At 37.9% G+C, this 22,393-nt stretch overlaps 1 protein-coding gene across 1 annotated transcript in view; it reads right to left on the bottom strand.

The window, feature by feature from the left end:
- Positions 1 to 2,673: 2,673 nt before the first annotated feature.
- The window catches only part of SLC4A7 (solute carrier family 4 member 7), a 117,989-nt gene continuing 98,269 nt past the window's right edge, over positions 2,674 to 22,393 (bottom strand). Inside the window, exons 22-26 of the mRNA XM_052641569.1 lie at positions 21,071 to 21,244; positions 15,238 to 15,369; positions 10,425 to 10,522; positions 4,554 to 4,661; positions 2,674 to 2,755 (exon numbers count right to left, since the gene is read on the bottom strand). Coding sequence (XP_052497529.1) covers positions 2,674 to 2,755; positions 4,554 to 4,661; positions 10,425 to 10,522; positions 15,238 to 15,369; positions 21,071 to 21,244 — 594 coding nt within the window. The remainder of the gene's footprint in view (positions 2,756 to 4,553; positions 4,662 to 10,424; positions 10,523 to 15,237; positions 15,370 to 21,070; positions 21,245 to 22,393) is intronic.

The raw sequence follows: 22,393 nt of genomic DNA, 5'->3' as shown, positions 1-22,393 counted from the left end.
GGAAGAAAGAGTGTCCTGAGCAGCCCCACAGCCCGGGTACTCAGCAGCTCTGAGCTCTGTCCTGGAGACCAAGGCATCTGAGGAAGTGCAGGGCTGTTTCTATAACTTTATTTTATAAATGGAATATGCACAGGTTTATTAATACTTTTGCACCTTGAGGTAAATCAGTACATAGCAATCACTACTGCTCATCTATATGCGTTTAAGGCAACATTTAAAAATCAATATAACTATTAAATGATAGTTATCACTATCTTCCAAAGAACGTTATCCATGATGGTTATTTTCCAAAAACAGTGGGAAAATATCATAGCGACATAAAACAAGCTATTACTTAAACATGAATTAGCTTTGCTTTTCAATGGAGTAGTCATATCAGATCATTTTGTAAGTCAAGTAGTCAAAAGAAGGCAGAAACTATTTTACAATTAAAACAGTAAAAAACATGGAGTGCAAAGCATTCTGCAAGTCATGGTTTTTCTGGCACTGGATAGCCAGTTTTCATAATTAAATAAAATCACATAAACACTATGATCCCAAGGAGTTTTCAGTTTAAATTTTAAAATTACTTCCTGTAAAATACGCACATTTTGTTAACCCTATGACGTCCAGACCCAAGGAAATGATGTGAGGAAATCGACTTGTCAGGTTAATCAGGGCAGTTTACAAAATTATAGCAGCAAATACTGGGGTCTTTGGAAAGGGTTATGCTGCTATGAACAAAAAGGACTCACTTCACTGGAAGCTCATAACACTAACAAGCACCATGGGTAACATTCTCTCACCAAGTACCACAGCATCTCTCTTCTTCAGGCAGTGCCAAAAGATGCCAGCTACACTTTCTAAAGAAAATTAGTTACATTTCCAGCCTCCCATGAGGCAGAAAGTGAATCCGTTATTTTAACTAGAATTGGGTAACATGGTCTTAGATGCGGAAATTTCATGTTAAGTAGTTTGGAATGGATTGCTAGAATTGCTAAAACATCAGCTTTGGGCATCGCTCATGATCTTCTATAAGATCAATTCTTCATATTTTTGTACTTTGATTAGAACTGATTAAAGAGAGCATTGGAATTTCATTGAAATTTTCATCCTAACATTCATGTTATCATTTTCAGTATTTCAGTGGCTTCTCAATACTCATTTGGTTTTTAGAAATCATCCTTTTGCCAAATCAGTTTCACAACCCCATTCATCCAGTCCTACAGGCTTAACAAGAACAATATTTATTTATTTCATATGGAGCTAAAAAGTATATAAAAGATGACTAAAAAGATTTGCTATAAGTTAAAAAGACAGCTCAGAAAATCAAAATCTAAATAAAACACACAAACACAAGCTAGGAAGAATGTCATCACTCTGAGCTATACACATAGTAAGTCTAAAATTTCTTTTAAAATACAAATATGGCAGTGCTTTATATCAAAGATGTAAAATCTATCAACTGCTTTCAGATAATAAACCATAAATGCAAGTGAGCACCAACTATCTACATTAAACTTACTCTATAGGTGTCATCTTTTCAAATGTTTATATAACATTTAAGCATCATATCAATTAAAATAAATTAAATATCTTAAAATGAAATCACAGATAGCAATCTATTAGACATTACCTATACAACAGAAAGAACAACGTAAAGAGAAAATGAAAGGTAATTCTTAATAAAGTAATACTGATCATTAACCCACTTAAGAGAATTCTGACTCCTGATTAATCATACTTACAGAAAAATAATCAAGAACTTGAACCTGATACAAACTAACCACATTTTACATAAAAGACAGCAAAGGTAGAGAACAGAGTGGGCATATGGAGCTCTAAAAGGGTATTAGGATTCAGAAAAAAAATTCTATAAAGGCAACAAAGTTTAACTACTTTAAACTGGTATTTTATAGCTTTTAAAATTCATTAACTAATGACTGGTATGAGAGTTAAATTATAAAATCACTTGCAATTTTACTTGTTTATCAGAATGGAAACCTAGATGTGGAGGTTTTAAGGTTTAAAATACATTTCAAAAATATAAAGGTCAAAACTGTAGGTCTTATCTAGAAAGTTTCCACTGCTGTACCTCTGCAGCCAGAAGGTTCCCACCAGCTGTGAAACGAGACGGACGCGCACCAGACGAGGGAGGCAGCGGCATCAGCGCCCCCGCACAGGCAGAGCGCCCTGCTCTCCCCTCAGCGCAATAGCAGAAGGGAAGTCATATGGGAACATTTCTAGCAACTCAAGGAAAAAATTTAAAAATATGGACAAAACACATATCACTTAAGGTTGGTATGAACTGCCACTGATTTAAATAGACTTAAAGATTATTTTTTAAAAGAACAGATTTAAAGAAAAGTAGACAATGGATTTTCCCACATTTTTCTACTGCAGAACAGAAAAAAAGCTTCCAACAGAAAAATAAGTATTTGATTAGTAAGAACCATGTACCTCACTTCCAAGAGATCATTTCATTATAAACACACAGTCTCCATGGTGCTCCTAACAAACTTCAGACACTACTTTGAAAACAAACAAACAAAAACCTCAGTAGTCACGCATAAGGGGCATGACATACAATATTGTTATATATAGCAACACGAAACACACACATTATATATACATACACACATATATGTGTATGTATCTAATCTATCTGTATATATAATTCCTCTTGGTTCAAATCTATAATGAAGTTTCAGCATCCAGGTATTTCTTTCTTGGTTCATCTTCAAAATTTATTTTCACACTTACAGGTTTTTCAGGGCTATTTAAAACAAAGAATGAAAATAAGTAATTTTGAAATGGTCAAATATTACATTCACACATGGCCAACAGTAAACATCCATAATACCTTTGAGATGGCTATTAACACTATAAACATACTAGCTGCCAATACTATCTTACTGCTTCCTTTTCATATTAGTAAACTTTGATGCCCAAAGGCAAATATTTAAAAGTCTTAGCTTTTTAATAGATATTTTTGCCACTGAAATTCACATTTTTTTACAAGCTAAAATTGGTTAGGGTATGATGACTATGCTTAATAGTTTTACTTTATACATGAACAGTTATAACATTTGACTTTTACTGACAAATTATTTAATCAAATTTAAATAATTATTTCCTGCAAAATGCAACAAATTTCCAAATCTCCCCAAAGTTCACAAATACAAGATTCCACATTTTCAAGTTAATATCAAAAACAATGATTTTGTGTATATGGATTTAACTAATTAATTATAACAAGAATATCTGGGCTTTGAAAAATTTTCAAAATATAGAAACATGCTATGGTTTGCTGCCTTCTCCAGACAAAATTGAAGAAGACATATCAAACATTCTTCTGTTGAACAACATAACAAAACATTCTCTTTCCTCCTAAGCTATTTTGAATTGAGGGGCAACCTGAATGAAAGGCAGAAATACTTACAAAAGACAAAATGATATTAGTCTAAGGTCTTTATACTAACGCTGTGGGCCAGGGGTGCTGACAGGAGTTGAAAATTCCTAAAAGCTAAAAGGGTATCTAGTGAAATTTGGGTTGCATGAAATAATCCAAAATGACAAAAAGTTTAACTTTAAAACTTTGAGATCATATATATAAGTGAAGGAAACAGTCTAGCTTAGAGAATTAAAACTCAAGAAATGATGGGAGAAAAGCAAAAAAAAAAAACCTGGTAACAAAGATTAACCAGAAGCAAAATTCTAAAGGAGGCAGAGAAAGATGGAGAAAAATTTGTGACTGCTTGCCTGAAGTCTTACTCTGACACCAAGCTGCATATACAGTCTAACACAGCATATACGCCTAACACAGTGTCTGGAACACAGTACACACAATGTAAGTTTCTGTTGACTCTGAATGACTGAGTATTCTACAGGATAATACCTAATTTCTCCAGAGACATGAGGGGTTAAAGTACTAATGATTATCAAGTCAGAATTCCTGAAGTTTAGGTCTTAAAGTGAGGGAGAAAGAAAGAAAACAAGAGTTATTACATAACAAGAAACATAAGGGGTTATGAAACAGTTGTGTAATACATGGTTCACTATAAAACTAAATGCCCTTCACAATCATGGATTAAATTTCCTACAAGTATCTCCTAAGAAAAGGTTTACCTCATCACAAGCTATAGTAGGCTGAAACAAGGCAAAACAAGGTATATTTCTGGGGGGACCATCAGAGCATAACTGTGGCAGCATTCTATTTTAGTATTCAACCCCTAGTAATTTTTTTTCTTTATATGGTTTCTGATCTTTTATATATTTACTCCATATGTATATATTTATTTTTGTTACAATATAACGCCAATTCCTTTTTTTTTTGAAGCCAGTAACTATAAATTTAAAAAATAACAACAAAAAAATCAGTACCCATGTCTGCTCCAGTACACAGTGAAATGATGGACAGAGGAAGGAGAAGAAGAAGAAAAAAATGTTGTTTTGTTAAGTAAGGAGAATATAAATTACGTAAACTGAGTTAAATTGAATGGTTTCCTAAATAGCTATCCATAAGTAAACTAGAAGTCACTACAGTTAGAAAATGCATAAATTGTTACAGCTACCTCGGGTTAGGTCTGGTTACTTTGGCATTCTCAGGGTTCATGGACAGTGCCTTCCACTGTGCAGTTTTGGCCATTTCATCTGATATGTTAACAACTGAGGGATCAACACTGAAGAACAAACACACTTTCTGGTTAGTATTCAGTACTTGCAAAAGCATTAATACTGTCATTCTTATTATCTACATAATATTTGCTTTCATCAACTTAAAACTGAGAAAAGTCTTTGCCATGCACTTACACCAAGGTCCAGCAAGATATCACTACTTTGGAGTTCTATCATAAAGGTCTCATGGGGAATTGCATCTTTCCTTATAATCAAAACTAGGAATGACAGTAATTAACTTGGCAATGATGCTCAAAGGTGATTATCCTGGCTATAAGTATACTATGAAAATAACAGGAAAGAATATATTAATGTGCTTTTAAATATAAAAAGTGATACAGCGTCAAGCCAATTAGAAAACTTTTATAATCTGCACAAATCTCAGTTGCAGCAAACAACTATCTAAAGTACATCAAGAAAAGTAACAACTAGGATTTAAAATGTTTTTTTTCAAAGTTTTTACAAATCATTAAAAAGAATTCTGGGAAATGGGATGGTTTAAAATTAGAAATTAAAATGCTTCAAAAGATAAAATACCAGAAAGGTTTGTCAGTACCACTTTTAGCTGATTATTACCATATCAGTAATATGGTGGCCTCAAAGTGTTACTACTAATATATAAAATTTATCAAAATCCAAAGAACAAAATACTTCTTTCATTGTAAGAAACAAATGTAATTATACTGTGTCTCTATGAAATACTGCAAAAATTACCTCAACACCCCAAGTCCAGTAAAGAAGACATCCATAAATAATTTGGGAGCTTAAGGTTGTCAGTCGCAAGTAACATGAAAATACTAGGAAGTTAATAGAAATACACTTGCAAGCCCTTTTTCTTCACCCAAAGAAAAATATTTCATGCAAACAAACAATGAATACAAATGTCAAAACAGATGTTAAATTAACACTGTGGTGGCAGCCAGGTTATAAAAGGTTATAGAGCAGTCCGTTGTTCACACGTTAAGTCTGCACATCATTGATGATGTAAGACTAAAAATCAGTGACAGAATCACTGGAAAGTCTCCAAGGCCACTTTAACAAGTTTTTACAAGCACACACATCTGGACACCCAGATTCACCATGGCGGTACCTGAGACCCGGTCTACCCCAAGAAAACGTTTCTTTGCCCAGTTGCCAACTTCCAATAATTGAAGAGAGAAATTCTTGAAACACTTTCTAGGTTCTAAATGTTTCTTCTCTACTTTCCCATTAGTAGAAACTGAGACTCCCCCTCTGAAGAAAATAGACATTTTGTTTTCCTCCAGAGTAAAAACTAGATGGAAAAAATTTTGTCTACATTCAATAAATTATTTTCATATTTTGTAGGGCTTTACAGTTTCCAAATGCTTTCCTATGTTGCTAAGTTATCTTAATTCATTTTTATGGCATATAATCCAAAGCTTGGAGAAGGGAATGGCTACCCACCCAGAGTATTCATGCCTGGAGAATTCCACTGTAGCCCAGCGGGCTACAGTCCGTGAGGCTGCAGGGTCGGACATGACTAAGTGACTAACACACTCACAAACACATCCAAAGCAGCCAGACCTAAAGGCCTGGCAGACAAACAGGTCAGCCAATTCCTGGCATTCTGGATGTTCAAGTTTTAAGCAAAATGGCATTAATCATGGCTCATGTCATCATTAGACAAAGTAAATGTACGCATGTATACCCATTCTTTTTGTTAAATATCAGAAAGTACGAGTATGGACTCCACTTATATCCGTCAAAGTCCATGTGTGATCATGGTAAGGAAAAGCTAATGTAGATCCTACAGAAATTGAGTGGCCAGCATCTCAGCAAACTGCTGAGTCACCAGTAACCACCATGGCAGTTCCTATACTCTTTTTGGACTTCCCTGAAGGCTCAGACGCTAAAGAATCTGCCTCCAATGCAGGAGACCTGAATTTTATCCCCAGGTCGGGAAGATCACTTGGAGAAGGGAATGGCAACCCACTCAAGTATTCTTACCTAGAGAATTCCATAGACAGAGGAGCCTGGTGGGCTACACTTCATGGGGTTGCAAATGTCAAACACGAATAAGCAACTAACACTTTCACTTGCACACTCTTTTTAGCACAAAGTCAATACACTGATTCATTTAACAAACATTTACAGAATCTAGAGAAGCAGAGCACTAAACATGGATATATCAAAATGTCTATACTTGGCATTTAAGATACATACAAATCTGAGGGAAAATCATGAAAGGTGACAAAGGATACCCATGATAAAAATTAATAGTAAAAAGTATTAGAGAAAAATACTTGTGAATTCATTGTCAAAACTAATCAACACATAGAGTCCAAATGTGACCTCTGTAAAAACCATAAAGTTAAAAATGAAAAAAGGTTGAAGCAAGATAATTAGATATTAACAACATTTTCCATTCACTGGTCAAGGAAGGAACCTATATACCTTCTAAAACTGATTTTTGTACTATATATGGCTATTTGTAAACAGAATAAATATACAGATGAATCAGATGTGTAAATAAATCACAGAAGTTTTTCTTCCAAACTGATTCTATGAGGCCACCATCACCCTAATACCAAAACCTGACAAAGATGCCACAAAAAAAGAAAACTACAGGCCAATATCACTGATGAACATAGATGCAAAAATCCTTAACAAAATTCTAGCAATCAGAATCCAACAACACATTAAAAAGATCATACACCATGACCAAGTGGGCTTTATCCCAGGGATGCAAGGATTAATCAATATCTGCAAATCAATCAATGTAATACACCACATTAACAAATGGAAAAATAAAAGCCATATGATTATCTCAATAGATGCAGAGAAAGCCTTTGACAAAATTCAACACCCATTTATGATAAAAACTCTCCAGAAAGCAGGAATAGAAGGAACATACCTCAACATAATAAAAGCTATATATGATAAACCCACAGCAAACATTATCCTCAATGATGAAAAATTGAAAGCATTTCCCCTAAAGTCAGAAACAAGTCAAGGATGCCCACTCTCACCACTACTATTCAACATAGTTTTGGAAGTTTGGGCCACAGCAATCAGAGCAGAAAAAGAAATAAAAAGAATCCAAACTGGAAAAGAAGTAAAACTCTCCCTGTTTGCAGATGACATGATCCTCTACATAGAAAACCCTAAAGACTCCACCAGAAAATTACTAGAGCTAATCAATGAATATAGTAAAGTTGCAGGATATAAAATCAACACAGAGAAATCTCTTGCATTCCTACACACTAATAGTGAGAAAATAGAAAGGGAAACTAAGGAAACAATTCCATTCACCATTGCAACGAAAAGAATAAAATACTTAGGAATATATCTACCTAAAGAAACAAAAGACCTACATATAGAAAACTATAAAACACTGGTGAAAGAAATCAAAGAGGACACTAATAGATGGAGAAATATACCATGGTCATGGATTGGAAGAATCAATATAGTGAAAATGAGTATACTACTCAAAGCAATCTATAGATTCAATGCAATCCCTATCAAGCTACCAACAGTAATTTTCAGAGAACTAGAATAAATAATTTCACAATTTGTATGGAAATACAAAAAACCTCGAATAGCCAAAGCAATCTTGAGAAAGAAGAATGGAACTGGAGGAATCAACCTGCCTGACTTCAGGCTCTACTACAAAGCCACAGTCATCAAAATAGTACGGTACTGGCAAAAAGACAGAAATATAGATCGACTGAACAAAATAGAAAGCCCAGAGATAAACCCACGCACCTATGGACACCTTATCTTTGACAAAGGAGGCAAGAATATACAACAGAGAAAAGACAATCTCTTTAACAAGTGGTGCTGGGAAAACTGGTGACAACCATTTGTAAAAGAATGAAACTAGAACACTTTCTAACACCATACACAAAAATAAACTCAAAATGGATTAAAGATCTAAACGTTAAGATCGGAAACTATAAAACTCCTAGAGGAGAACATAGGCAAAACACTCTCTGACATAAATCACAGCAGGATCCTCTATGACCCATCTCCCAGAATATTGGAAACAAAAGCAAAAATAAACAAATGGGACCTAATTAAAATTAAAAGCTTCTGCACAACAAAGGAAACTATAAGCAAGGTGAAAAGACAGCCTTCGGAATGGGAGAAAATAATAGCAAATGAAGCAACTGACAAAGAATTAATCTCAAAAATATACAAGCAACTCTTGCAGCTCAATTCCAGAAAAATAAATGACCCAATAAAAAAATGGGCCAAAGACCTAAACAGACATTTCTCCAAAGAAGACATACAGATGGCTAACAAACACATGAAAAGATGCTCAACATCACTCATTATCAGAGAAATGCAAATCAAAACCACAATGAGGTACCATTTCACGCCAGTCAGAATGGCTGCTATCCAAATGTCTACAAGCAATAAATGCTGGAGAGGGTGTGGAGAAAGGGGAACCCTCTTACATTGTTGATGGGAATGCAAACTAGTATAGCCACTATGGAGAACTGTGGAGACTCCTTAAAAAACTGGAACTAGAACTGCCATACGACCCAGCAATCCCACTGCTGGGCATACACACCAAGGAAACCAGAACTGAAAGAGACACATGTACCCTAATGTTCATCGCAGCCTTGTTTATAATAGCCAGGACATGGAAGCAACCTAGATGTCCATCAGCGGATGAATGGATAAGAAAGCTGTGGTACAATACATTTGAATCAGTTCTAATGAGGTGGATGAAACTGGAGCCTCTTATACAGAGTGAAGTAAGCCAGAAAGAAAAACACCAGTACAGTATACTAACACATATATATGTAATTTAGAAAGATGGTAACAATAACCCTGTATGTGAGACAGCAAAAGAGACACAGATGTATAGAACAGTCTTTTGAACTTCGTGGGGGAGGGAGAGGGTGGGATGATCTGGGAGAATGGCATTGAAACGTGTATAAATATCATATGTGAAATGAATCGCCAGTCCAGGTTTGATGCATGATACAGGATGCTTGGGGCTGGTGCACTGGGATGACCCAGAGGGATGGTACTGGGAGGGAGGTGGGAGGGGGGTTCAGGATGGGGAACATGTGTACACCCATGGCGGATTCATGTTGATGTATGGCAAAACCAATATTTAAAAAGTAATTAGCCTCCAATTAACAAAAATAAATTTATATTAAAAAAATAAATCATAGAAGTTTTTAAAGCTAAAAAAAGGCTTACATTTCCCAACCTCTATATTTAGTTCACAGATTTTAATATAAATTGCCAAAATCATGTATGATAAGCTATACATGATAAACATTAATTTTTCCCTAGTATGAGCCCTCACTGGCAATGGGCAGATGATACCTTTGAAAACTGAAGGAGAGTTCCAGGGCCTCTAAACACTGTCACCTGTGGGAAGGTCATCCAAAGATGGATTACAAGCATTATTTTCCAGCATGCACCAACCTCCGTCATAACGAGGGCAAGGGAAAAAAATAAAGTTGTACTACTGAGAGCATGGGAGTATCCTAAGACTGGGTTTCAACTTCACTGAAACAGAAGGAGTGAGAACAACAGGCCAATCTTTGCTGGACGTGGAGGCCGAGGTCTCTCCCTGCCAGCTCTATCCTGCTGCTGTCAGCGGGAGGGGAAGGAGGGAGCAACTTCCTCTTCCACCTGCAGGAAGCCCTCCTTCAGCCTACACGCCAGGTGCAGTGTTTGTCATCGTTTAAAAACCAGACATCATGACTTAAGAGACATACCGCATGGCTCATTCATGCACCAGTCGTGTGAAGCACATTCTAAAATGCAAAGCTGCATCTCACCTGTACTTTAGCGCCTTCACTGGAATCTGCAGGAGGCTTCCCCCTTCAAATGGAAGGTGCACAGTGTCTTCACCAGCTTGCAGCATTCGCTCAGCTTCCTTGAAAGAACAGACGTGAAGAGGTGACTTTTCCCAGAATGTTTCCAGGACCAATTAATATATCAACATCTATATTGACATATGTTGACAACCAAATTGACACTATTTAACTTGCCATGACTGAAAATTTCATTTTATTATTATGAACACACACTTGTAACACAAGGTGAAAACAATCACTTGTAAAGATTAATTTTTAAGGGTTATAACTTCCATCTCTGGGAGTTAATCATTCAGTTCAGTTCAGTTCATTCGCTCAGTCATGTCCGACTCTTTGCAACCCCATGAATCGCAGCACTCCAGGCCTCCCTGTCCATCACCAACTTCCAGCGTTTACCCAAACTCACGTCCATCGAGTCATTGATGCCATCCACCCATGTCATCCTCTGTCATCCCCTTCTCCTCCTGCCTCCAATCCCTCCCAGCATGAGAGTCTTTTCCAATGAGTCAACTCTTCGCATGAGGTGGCCAAAGTACTGGAGTTTCAGCTTTAGCATCATTCCCTCCAAAGAAATCCCAGGACTGATCTCCTTCAGAATGGGCTGGTTGGATCTCCTTGCAGTCCAAGGGACTCTCAAGAGTCTTCTCCAACACCACAGTTCAAAAGCGTCAATTCTTCAGCGCTCAGCTTTCTTCACAGTCCAACTCTCATATCCATACATGACTACTGGAAAAACCATAGCCTTGACTAGATGGACCTTTCTTGGCAAAGGAATGTCTGTTCAGTTCAGTCACTCACTCGTGTCTAACTCTTTGCGACCCAGGTCGCAGCACGCCAGGCCTCCCTGTCCACCACCAACTCCCAGAGTTCATTCAAATGCACATCTATCGAGTCGGTGATGCCATGCAGCAATGTCTCTTAGTACTATTTAAATATCAATTTAGCTACATAAATCTTACTTTTTAAAATTTATTACTATTAGCATTACTTTTGGCGACTCCACATAGCACATGGGATCCTAGTTCTCTGACTACTGGAAGTGCAGAGTCCTAACCACTGGACTGCCAGGCAAGTCGCCATAAACTTTATTATCAACTATTACACAGGTATACAATGAGAGGGGGCTTTCCAGGTGGCGCAAGTGGTAAAGAACCTGTCTGCCAATGCAGGAGACACAAGATGGGGGTTCAATCCCTGGGTTGGAAAGATCCCCTGGAGAAGGAATTGGTAACCCACTCCAGTACTCTTGCCTAGAAAATTCCATGGACAGGGGAGCCTGGCCGGGTACAGGCCATGGGGTCACAGAGTCAGACACGACTGAGCACATACACGCCATGTACAATGAGCAACAAAATTGTGTGAAATCTCATGGCTCTCATTACAATACAATATAAGCAAAACCTCACCTGGATAAGATGGGGGTTTCTCAGTCTCAGCAATACTGACATTAAGAGCCAAACAACTGCTTGTCCTGGGAGCCAGTCCTGTCTATGGTGGATGTACAACAGGCCATACGTTGCCAGTAGCAGCCCCTTTTCTGAGCATCCCCTCAAGTCAAGAACACCTAAGCTAAGAAACATGAACCCAAATCATGACACAATCCTAATGAGGATGGAGACACGGAGAGAGCACCTGTCTTACTAAAAGAAATCCCACAGCTTGGGGGTGACAATGCACCTGGTTTTAACAAAAACAATGTAAGATTAAAAACCAATAAAACCTAAATTTCTCAGCACTCCCTGCAGCTCAGTATGGTGCCAGTGGAACCTCCTGGATGCCATTTCTGGGTAGCACAGTGGGGCCGCCGCCACTGCCTCCCAGTCTCTGACTCTGCTGCTAATGCAGCTCACACTCAGCAGGCACTCTGACCCATCATGGGATGCTGAGGATGGAAAGTCTACGCTGGGCTGGGAGAAACTAACAGAGTTCCTGACAACTGCGGAACCAGCACACAAGGTCACTTAACTTTCAAGATTCCTTTTACAGGACAAAAAGAAAAAACTCTTGTGTTTAAGGCAGCTCTACTTTTGTTCTATGATATGCAAATGACCTTATTCTAAGTGATATAGGAAGTAATAAGCAAGCAATTTTACCTATTTTATAAATAAATTATATCCTACTTGAAAAATCATCAAAAGCTTATTTTTACATATATATATATATATATATATATATAGCCTTGAAGGAAACAAAATTCTTAAAAATTTTGTAGACTCAATTTAACTGTTTCACAATTAATATCCTCATTAAAAAGTCACAATTTTTAATTAAAAGTAAACATAAAACCAGGAATTTTGCCATACATCAGCACTGAATAATCAAACCATGAAAAAATGCCAGCAAGTTTCTAAAAGCATTTGTCTGCAACTTTAATAAATGCTTTTTCACAAATACTATGCAACACAAGTTATAAATTGTGCTCATTTCTCTCAAAAATTAGGAAAAAAAAAAACCCAGCAATTTTGAGATCTATTTAAATAGGACCACAACTTTTAAAAATGTATTATCTTATCTTTAATTTCAAACAATATTCTGACTGGGCAAATGAACTGAGGCACTGAATTCAACAGAATCATCTATGCTACATAACTCAAGTGTCTATGTGCCCTTCATAATTGGTTGCAGTACTGAGCTGGTTGTTAAAAAATTCAAATTCAGTATAGAGTCTTCATGTAAATCTCAGTATACAAATCAACTAAGGGTACATAATATTGAATATAAAAACTAAAATTTTACTACATTTTCTATAAAAAGATTATCTACTTAATGTCACTTTTGTCCTTATATATGCCAGATTATTAAAATGCTGTTAAAATTAAAATGAATGCTAAAATGTACTCTCATGTATATTTAAGTTTATGTTAGATGGAAGACTGTGACGTAGAATTATTCTGTGTTATCTATGTTTTAATACTGGTAAATTCTTCCGACTGTTGATTTATATACATATCATATGTAATTTTTCTGAAGTATCTCTGTGTAAGGGCTGAGGGCAAGTTGGTAAAATGGGTAAGAGCCTGTGTTTAGGACAATTTACTTATTAATCTCTCTGTTTCCTTATTTGTAAACTGGAAATAATAAAAGTACACACACTTTTTAAAGTAATGCTTAAAATTCTCCAAGCCAGGCTTCGACGATACGTGAAACATGAACTTCCAGATGTTCAAGCTGGTTTTAGAAAAGGCAGAGGAACCAGAGGTCAAATTGCCAACATCTGCTGGATCATCGAAAAAGCAAGCTAGTTCCAGAAAAACATCTATTTCTGCTTTATTGACTGTGCCAAAGCCTTTGACTGTGTGGATCACAATAAACTGTGGAAAATTCTGAAAGAGATGGGAATACCAGACCACCTGAACCGCCTCTTGAGAAATCTGTATGCAGGTCAGGAAGCAACAGTTAGAACTGGACATGGAACAACAGACTGGTTCCAAATTGGGAAAGGAGTATGTCAAGGCTGTATATTCTCACCCTGCTTATTTAACTTCTATACAGAGTACACCATAAGAAATGCTGGGCTGGATGAAGCACAAGCTGGAATCAAGATCGCCAGGAGAAATATCAATAAACTCAGATATGCAGATGACACCACCCTTACGCCAGAAAGTGAAGAGGAACTAAAAAGCCTCTTGATGAAAGTGAAAGAGGAGAATGAAAAAGCTGGCTTAAAACTCAACATTCAGAAAACGAAGATCATGGCATTTGGTCCCATCACTTCATGGCAAAGGGAAACAATGGAAACAGTGAGAGACTTTATATTTTGGGGGGGCTCCAAAATCACTGCAGATAGTGACTGCAGCCATGAAATTAAAAGACGCTTGCTCCTTGGAAGAAAAGCTATGACCAAATAGACAGCATATTAAAAAGCAAAGACATTACTTTGCCAATAAAGGTCCGTTTAGTCCAGGCTATAATTTTTCCAATAGTTATGTATCAATGTGAGAGTTGGACTATAAAGAAAGCTAAGCACCAAAGAATTCATGCTTTTGAACTGTGGTGTTGGACAAGACTCTTGAGAGTCCCTTGGACTGCAAGGAGATCCAATCAGTCCATCCTAAAAGAAATCAGTCCTGAATATTCATTGGAAGGACTGATGCTAAAGCTGAAACTCCAATACTTTGGCCACCTGACACGAAGAGCTGACTCATCTGAAAAGACCCTGATGGTGGGAGGGATTGAAGGCAGGAGGAGAAGGGGACAACAGAGGATGAGATGGTTGGATGGCATCACTGATTCAATGGACACATTGCTGCTGCTGCTGCTGCTGCTAAGTTGCTTCAGTCAGGTCTGACTCTGTGCAACCTCATAGACGGCAGCCCACCAGGCTCCCCTGTCCCTGGGGATTCTCCAGGCAAGAACACTGGAGTGGGTTGCCATTTCCTTCTCCAATGCATGAAAGTGAAAATTGAAAGTAAAGTCACTCAGTCGTGTCCAACTCTGTGCGACCCTATGGACTGCAGCCTACCAGGCTCCTCCATCCAGGGGGATTTTCCAGGCAAGAGTTCTAGAGAGGGTTGCCATTGCCTTCTCCACAATGGATATGAGTTTGAGTAAACTCTGGGAGGTGGTAATGGACAGGGAGGCCTGGCGTGCTGCAGTCCACAGGGTCGCAAAGAGTCGGACATGACCGAGCGACTGAACGCTTTTTAATAATAAGGTTCTCAGGAGGACTGAAAGAGTTGATTCCCACTGAAGTGACTATAACAGTGTTTACTACTTGGTACACAATATTAAACAGTAAGTGAATAGTGTGCATTTGAAATTCTCTTTTTTTTACCTCTTTCTCCTTTTTCTTTTTGTCGTCTTCTTTTTTTTTCTTACTTTCTGGCATGAGGTCATCAAGCCAACTAAGCTCTCTCTTTGTGAAACACAGATCCATGAGCTTGCGAACAAAGACTAATGCAAGAACCTTTAAAACGTAAGGGAAAGAATATTCAGGAATATCTAAAAATAGATAAATTATATCACCAGGAGAAAAAGTGTTTATCAAATCATAGATAAAAAAGCACTTCACAGAGTTTAAAATTACTTTATACATCATCTTATTTCCAAGAAACTTAGTCACCTATTTATCTTTTTCAACTTTCTGCTCAAAGATACAAAGAAAATGATATTTTTAGCCTTTTCCTATATAAGTCCCTTGAATTCTGTATAAAATTATAAAGCAGATTAACATAATGATTATCTTCACAAACAAGATTATTACTTTTTATGATGACTTTATATAAGTAGATATAATATTTAAAATCTCTTCAACAAGGCATCAGAGAACCCACTCTCCCGCATTAGGTTTTACTCTACAAATTATGTTTGTGAAGAAGACACAATATTCTTTAATTTGCTTTTCTTTGCTGCTAAGAGCTTCCCCAGTGACTCAGCTGGTAAAGAACCTGCCTGCCAATACAGGAGCCACAGGAGATGCAGGTTGGAACCCTGGGCTGGGAAGATCCCCTGAAGAAAGAAATGACAACTCACGCCAGTATTCTTGCACGGAAAATCCCATGGCAGAGGAGGCTGGTGGGCTAAAGGTTGAAGATGTTTTCAAATGTTCATTGGGAATTTTCTTTTCTTTTTCTTTTTAACTTTTAAACAATTTTTATTTTATATTTGAGTAGAGTTGATTTACAATGTTGTATTATTTTCTGGCGCACAGCAAAGTGATTCAGTTATACATATACGAGAATCTATTTTTTTTCAGATTCTTCTCCCATATAGAATACTGAGTTATTCCCTGTACTATACAAGAGGACCTTGCTGTTTCTCTATTTGATATACAGTAGTGTATATATATTAATCCCGAACTCCTGATTGATCCCTCCCCACCACCTTTCCCCTCTGGTAACAGTAAATTTGTTTTCTATGCTTGTGAGTCCGTTTCTGGTTTGTAAGTAAGTTTCCTTGTATCTTTTTTTTTAGGATTCCACAAATAAGTGATATCCTATGATATTTGACTCTCTCTGACTTACTTCACTTAGTATGATAATGTCTAGGTCCATCCATGTTTTTGCAAATGGCACTATTTTGTTCTTTTTATGGCTAAATAATATTCCATTGTATATACGTACCACATCCTCTTTTCCGTTTCCCTGTCAATGGCCATTTAGGTTGTTTCCATGTCTTGGCTACTGTGAACAGTGCTGTTATGAACATAGGGGTGGCATGTATCTTTCTGAATTATAGCTTTTGTCTGGATATATGCCCAGGAGTGGGACTGCTGGCTCATACAGTAGCTCTGGTTTTTTAAGCAATCTCTATAGTGTTCTCCACAGTGGCTGCATCAGCTTACATTCCCATCAACACTGCAGGGAGGGGCCCTTCTCGCCACGCCCTCTCCAGCAGGCTTTGAGAATGCATTTATTTCTTGCTGTGTGGGGTCTCTGTCACTGTGCGTGGGTTTCCCTAGTGGTGGTGCTTGGCCGTCTCGCTGCAGTGACTTCTCCTATTGAGGAGCACGAGCTCTAGGCTGCGAGGGCTTCAGAAGCTGTGGCGCCCGAGTTTCAGCTGCTCTGCAACATGTGGCCTCTTCCCAGACCAGGGATTGAACCCACATGCTCTGCACTGGCAGGTGAATTTTTTTTTTTTTTAAACCACTAGACCACCAGGGAAGTCCGCCAGCATTTACTGTGTGGAGACTTCTTGATAAAGGCCATTCTAACCAGTGTGCAGAGATACCTCACTGTAGTTTTGATTTGCATTTCTCTAATAATTAGCTTCCCAGGTGGTGCAATGGTAAGGAATCCATCTGCCAATGCAAAAGACGCCACGTTCAATCCCTGGGTCGGGAAGATCTCCTGGAACAGGAAATGGCAACCCACTCCAGTATTCTTGCTGGAAAAATTCAATGGACAGAGGACCCTGCAGGCTATAGTCCACGGGGTCACAAAGAGTCGGACACAACTGAGCACCAACGTGATAATTAGCGATGTTAAGCATCTTTTCATGTGCTTTTTGGCCATTGGTGACATGTCTTCTTTGGAGAAATGTCTATTTAGATCTGGGTTGTTTGCTTCTTTGATATTGAGCTGCATGAACTGTTTGGGTACTCTGGAGGTTAACCCCTTGACAGTCACATCATTTGCTGATATTGTCTCCCATTCTGTGGGTTGTCTTTTTGTTCTGTTTATGGTTTCCTTCACTGTTAATGAGTCTGTAAGTTTGATTAGGTCTCATTTGTTTATTTGTTTTTATTTTCATTCCTCTAGGAAGTGGATCTAAATAGACATTGCTGCAATTTATGTCAAAGAGCATTCTGCCTAGTTTTCCATCTTCTGTTCTTACTGTTTCTTACCTTTTGCCTTTTTTCCAGTTGGTTTTCAACTGACTTCTGTTCATGAATTCCTAACAAGTTCTGTGAGTTTGGATAGAAACTCTGTTTTATATGTAACAAATATTTTGTCCCAGTTCACAATCTGGTTTTACTAAGGACATACAAAACAAATATCATGTGGTCAAAAATATCATCTTTCTTTCACTGTTAGATTTCCCTACCTTCTTTGAAAACTTGTCTTCAACCACTCAGTTATATGAATAATTTTCTAAATTTTTACTATAACTTTTTTTAAAATTTAAATCATGAATTGATTTACTATTTCTTTTGGAATATGATATTACATAGCAACTTTATCTGGGCTTCCCTTGTGGCTCAGCTGATAAAGAATCTGCCTGCAATGTGGGGGACCTGGGTTTAATCCCTGGGTTGGGAAGATCCCCTGGAGAGGGGAAAGGCTACCCACTCTAGTATTCTGGTCGGGAGAATTCCATGGACTGTACAGTCCATGGGGTCACAGAGTTGGACATGACTGAGCAACTTTCACTCACTCACTCAGCAACTTTATTTAGCTCCCAGTAGGTAGTCTAATCTTTTATTATTTTTCAATTTAAGTGAATTTACTGCCTTTAATGAAATATTCAGGTGGTAAATTCTCATTTATTCTGATAAATTTCTGAAGTCATTAGTCCTGTTTTCAGATCTATTTGTCAATTCTTATGAGATTTCATACTGTGTTAGCCATGCTGACTTGATGGCAACTTGTAAATATTCATTATCAAAACACTATGGCATTAGCACAGAATCAAGTCCTTCAACCCTCAACCCAACCAGGAATTATGAATTATAATGACCTTTGTTTCGTGTATTCTCTGATATTTATTACAACTATATTTTCCTTTAATATATAATTTACATATCTAAAAATATCATATATTAAGTTTGATGCTTCTGAAAAATACATATACTCTTGTAACCCACGCCCCAATAGGACACAGAGTATTTCCACCATCCATGTTGTGGCTCTGGCATCTATTTTTCTCTATGAACTTTAAAATTACCCAGTTCTCACTGATACCACCCTTCTGCCCCAAAGATACAAATATACATGCAAATAAAATTAGTAAACTTCATACTTGGAAGTGATATTTTAATAATACTAATAAGTACCTCAAACAAAGAAAATGGTGTATGTTTCTATCTGTTCAGGTCTTAATTTTATGTCCTGCAGTATTGTTAAGGGTCGACTTGTGTCCCTCTGGAAAACATTTAAGTACCAGCCCCTAGTACCTCATAATGAGACTTTATTTAGATACAGGGTTGCTGCAGCTGTAATTAATTAAGAAGAGGTCACGCTGGAGAGAAAGGGCTCCTTGTGCAGCACCCTAGCACTGTGCTGAAACGGTCATATGCCGACACAGTGACCACACGGCACAAGCCATCACAGAGACAGACCCGAGTTATGCAACTGCAGGCCAAGGGGCACCAAAGGCTGTCTGTAGAGGCCAGGGAGAGGCAGAGGAGGACTGCCCTTCAGGTGTCGGGGGCAGCAGGGCCCTGGCCGTACCTCGGCTTCTGACTTCTGGCCTCCAGAACTGTGACACAAATTGCTGCTGCTTTAAGCCAATGAGTCTGTGATATTTACCAGCTCTAAAACTAATACAAATATTACTATACTTTTTTTTCTCTTTAAATAAGTATCTCCTTTTCAATTTATTAACTATTTTATAGTTTTTGGTCACCATTATGAGTAAAATTTTTTTCATTTCAATTTTTAGCATTGTTACTAAGATAGAGCCTGTATACTGCTTATCATGTTTTCTTATATCCAGCTACCTTAACAAAATTCTTTCTAATTCTATTAAGAGATTTTAGTCTTTTTTGAGTTATTTGGGCTAATACATATACAAATAATGCTATCGTGTCATTATACCAATTATTATATTACTCTTATACCACAGTCAGAACTTGCAATTCATACCGTTAACACTAGTAAACGGTGGGCTTCTCCCTCTAGGTCAGGAGTAGGCAAACCACAAGACCCTGGGATAAATCCATTCCACCGCCTGTTCTGTATGGCTTATGAGCTAGGAATAGCTTTTACAGATGAGCATTTAGATCTAATCTGATGACAGGAACAGTAACTTTTAACTAACTCCAATTAAGTGAGATATTGTTCCAAATGAAAAATTCCCTTCTTCTCATTGGCAGTCTTTCATTTTAAAAAAAAAGCTGTACAACTACGTTTTGAATTTTATCAGTAAAAACTGTGGAAATGTCCCTCCTGTTGTGTAAGTGTCTACATAACAGTCCAGAGGCCTTCCGAGTTGGTCCTTTACATAGAAAAGGTTACTGACTTCTACCCTAGATGCTCATGTACTGGTATAGACTCATGTACTATTGTCTTAAAACCCCTCACACCACAGCTGTGGTTATCTATTTTTTCTCTTTCTTAATCTTGTATATTTTACTTATTATAAAGGAGTTATCCATTGTTGATTTTTACAAATGAAAACTTAGTTGCATTTAGGTCTTCTTGAAAAATAAGGGCAATGAAAAGTGTACATTTTCCTACATGGATAACTTTAGCTCTGTCTCATAGATAAAAAGTTATTCATTTCAATATCTCCTCAATGGTTCCCCCCCCCCACTGGTTAATTTTCAGAGTACTCTGTTTTTATTTTATTTATTTATTTATTTTTTATTTTACTTTACTGTATTGGTTGTGCCATACATTGACATGAATCCACCACAGGTGTACATGCGTTCCCAAACATGAACCCCCCTCCCACCTCCCTCCCCATAACATCTCTCTGGGTCATTAAACTCAGTTTTCCACCCCGGGCTTATTTTAGAATTTAGTCTCTAAATACCGAATATTTCTTAGTGGCTTTTAAATATTCATTTGTAATTTAATTATCTGCAATCAGGGAATATTACCTGTATAATTTTCAAAGATTTTCTTTGTTGCCATGTATATAAATCAACTTTTACATAATATTTGCAAAAGGATATCTGCAAATAGTCTCTAGCTTTTAGATCAGGCTAATATTTGCTTCATAAACGTCCTAAACTCTGAAGTTGTTTAAAAATACAAAACAGTATTCTATACCCTAGGACTAAAAATAAAAATAAAAATAAAATTAGAAAATGACAAGCAAAATTTAACTTTGAAGCGATGGGTTTCTTAGCCAGAAAGGGCTAATTCACATTTCAAAACATCTGAGGTTCTTAAAATCCTTTTCTGCAAGTTAACTATGAATATTAATAAAAGACAACTGCTATCAACACACAAAGACGTCACTATTAATAGCTGGTAATAAACTCCGGGAAAAACGCTCACCATCATGGGGAACACGACTGCAGCCGCGGAGGCTTTTATCACCCACAGCAGGACCAGGCAGGTGAGCTGGACGGCGGTGAAGGCGTGCACCTTCCAGAGGGGCACGTGGCGCAGGTAGATCAGGCCGGGCTGGTGCTTGGCCGGCATGCCGAGCAGCTTGATGCGGTCAAAGAGCTGGCGTCAGGTGGGAAACAAGACAGGAGGGTTTCAACAGAAAGCATACTTCTGCTACTTAGGAAAAGAAACTGCATCTACTTCAGGGTAACTTCCCTGGTGCTAAGATGTCCTGATAACACAGGACAGTGTTTCAGGTGACAACATCTCCATCCAGGAGAAAAAAAGCAAGGCAACCATTTGAACGAACGTGATTTCATTAATCAGAAACTCAAGTCAACATGTTTTAAATTGGGGAATTAAACTAGCTTCACAAATTTATCTATGAAAAAACGCACAACTCCTTTCATCTCTTTGACCTCTTTATCTACTATGTAAAATAAGAGAGTAACAATCTCCTAGAGTTCTTTCTAGATCTAACATGACCAATTTCTATGAAAATAACCTGAGGTAACAATCACCAATTTTTCACCAAATGAAGCAGAAACCATGAGCATTCCTGGGCCTCTTTACCAACTGCGAGTAAGAGCAGCCCTACACACCTCACAAGATTGTTGCAAAACAATGAAGTGAGTTAATGAGAGCGTCTTTTGACCACAGGGAGGCAGAGCCTGGACTGTGTAAGAAAGCAAGGCTGCTGCGTCTGAGGCGCCCGGCGCCCCGGCGCTGGGACCGCACGCTGTCTGCGGCCGGGAGTGGGGCCAGCGCCGCTGGGGCAGCTGCACGTCCTGCATGACGGCTGCATCCACACAAATCCTAACGCGCTCCATCAGCCTGCCCAAGAAAGGCTGCAGTGAGCAAAACAGCGGTGACCGCACTGGATTCTAGCCTGTGCTCCACTGCTCAGTGAAAAGCTTCCAGTGAGTCTGTTTCTGCGTCACAATTTACAAAATCAGCATTTCTTCCTTCCCTGCTTCCCAAGGTTGTTCTGAGGATAACAGTACCAGGCTCTATGAACTGCACTGCCCCACACAAACGGCAGGTGTTGCCATGGTTATAGAAAACTAATATCTACATTTCTTTTTCAGCAACTCAAACTGCTGTTCCAACATGCCAGAGATACCCTTTTTCCCCCATTCCAATCCTTTTAATCCCCCCTCTTACTATATTAGCCTTCACTGATAGTTACTTTTCATTAGCTTCCATTAAAATATGTAAGGACATAGGTCATGATGTCACTTTCAGGGGAAAAAAATGTACAACAATAAT

The sequence above is a fragment of the Budorcas taxicolor genome, chromosome 1, assembly GCF_023091745.1.
Source record: "Budorcas taxicolor isolate Tak-1 chromosome 1, Takin1.1, whole genome shotgun sequence".
NCBI classification, from domain to species: Eukaryota; Metazoa; Chordata; class Mammalia; order Artiodactyla; family Bovidae; genus Budorcas; species Budorcas taxicolor.
This window is presented reverse-complemented; position numbering and strand designations above follow the sequence as displayed.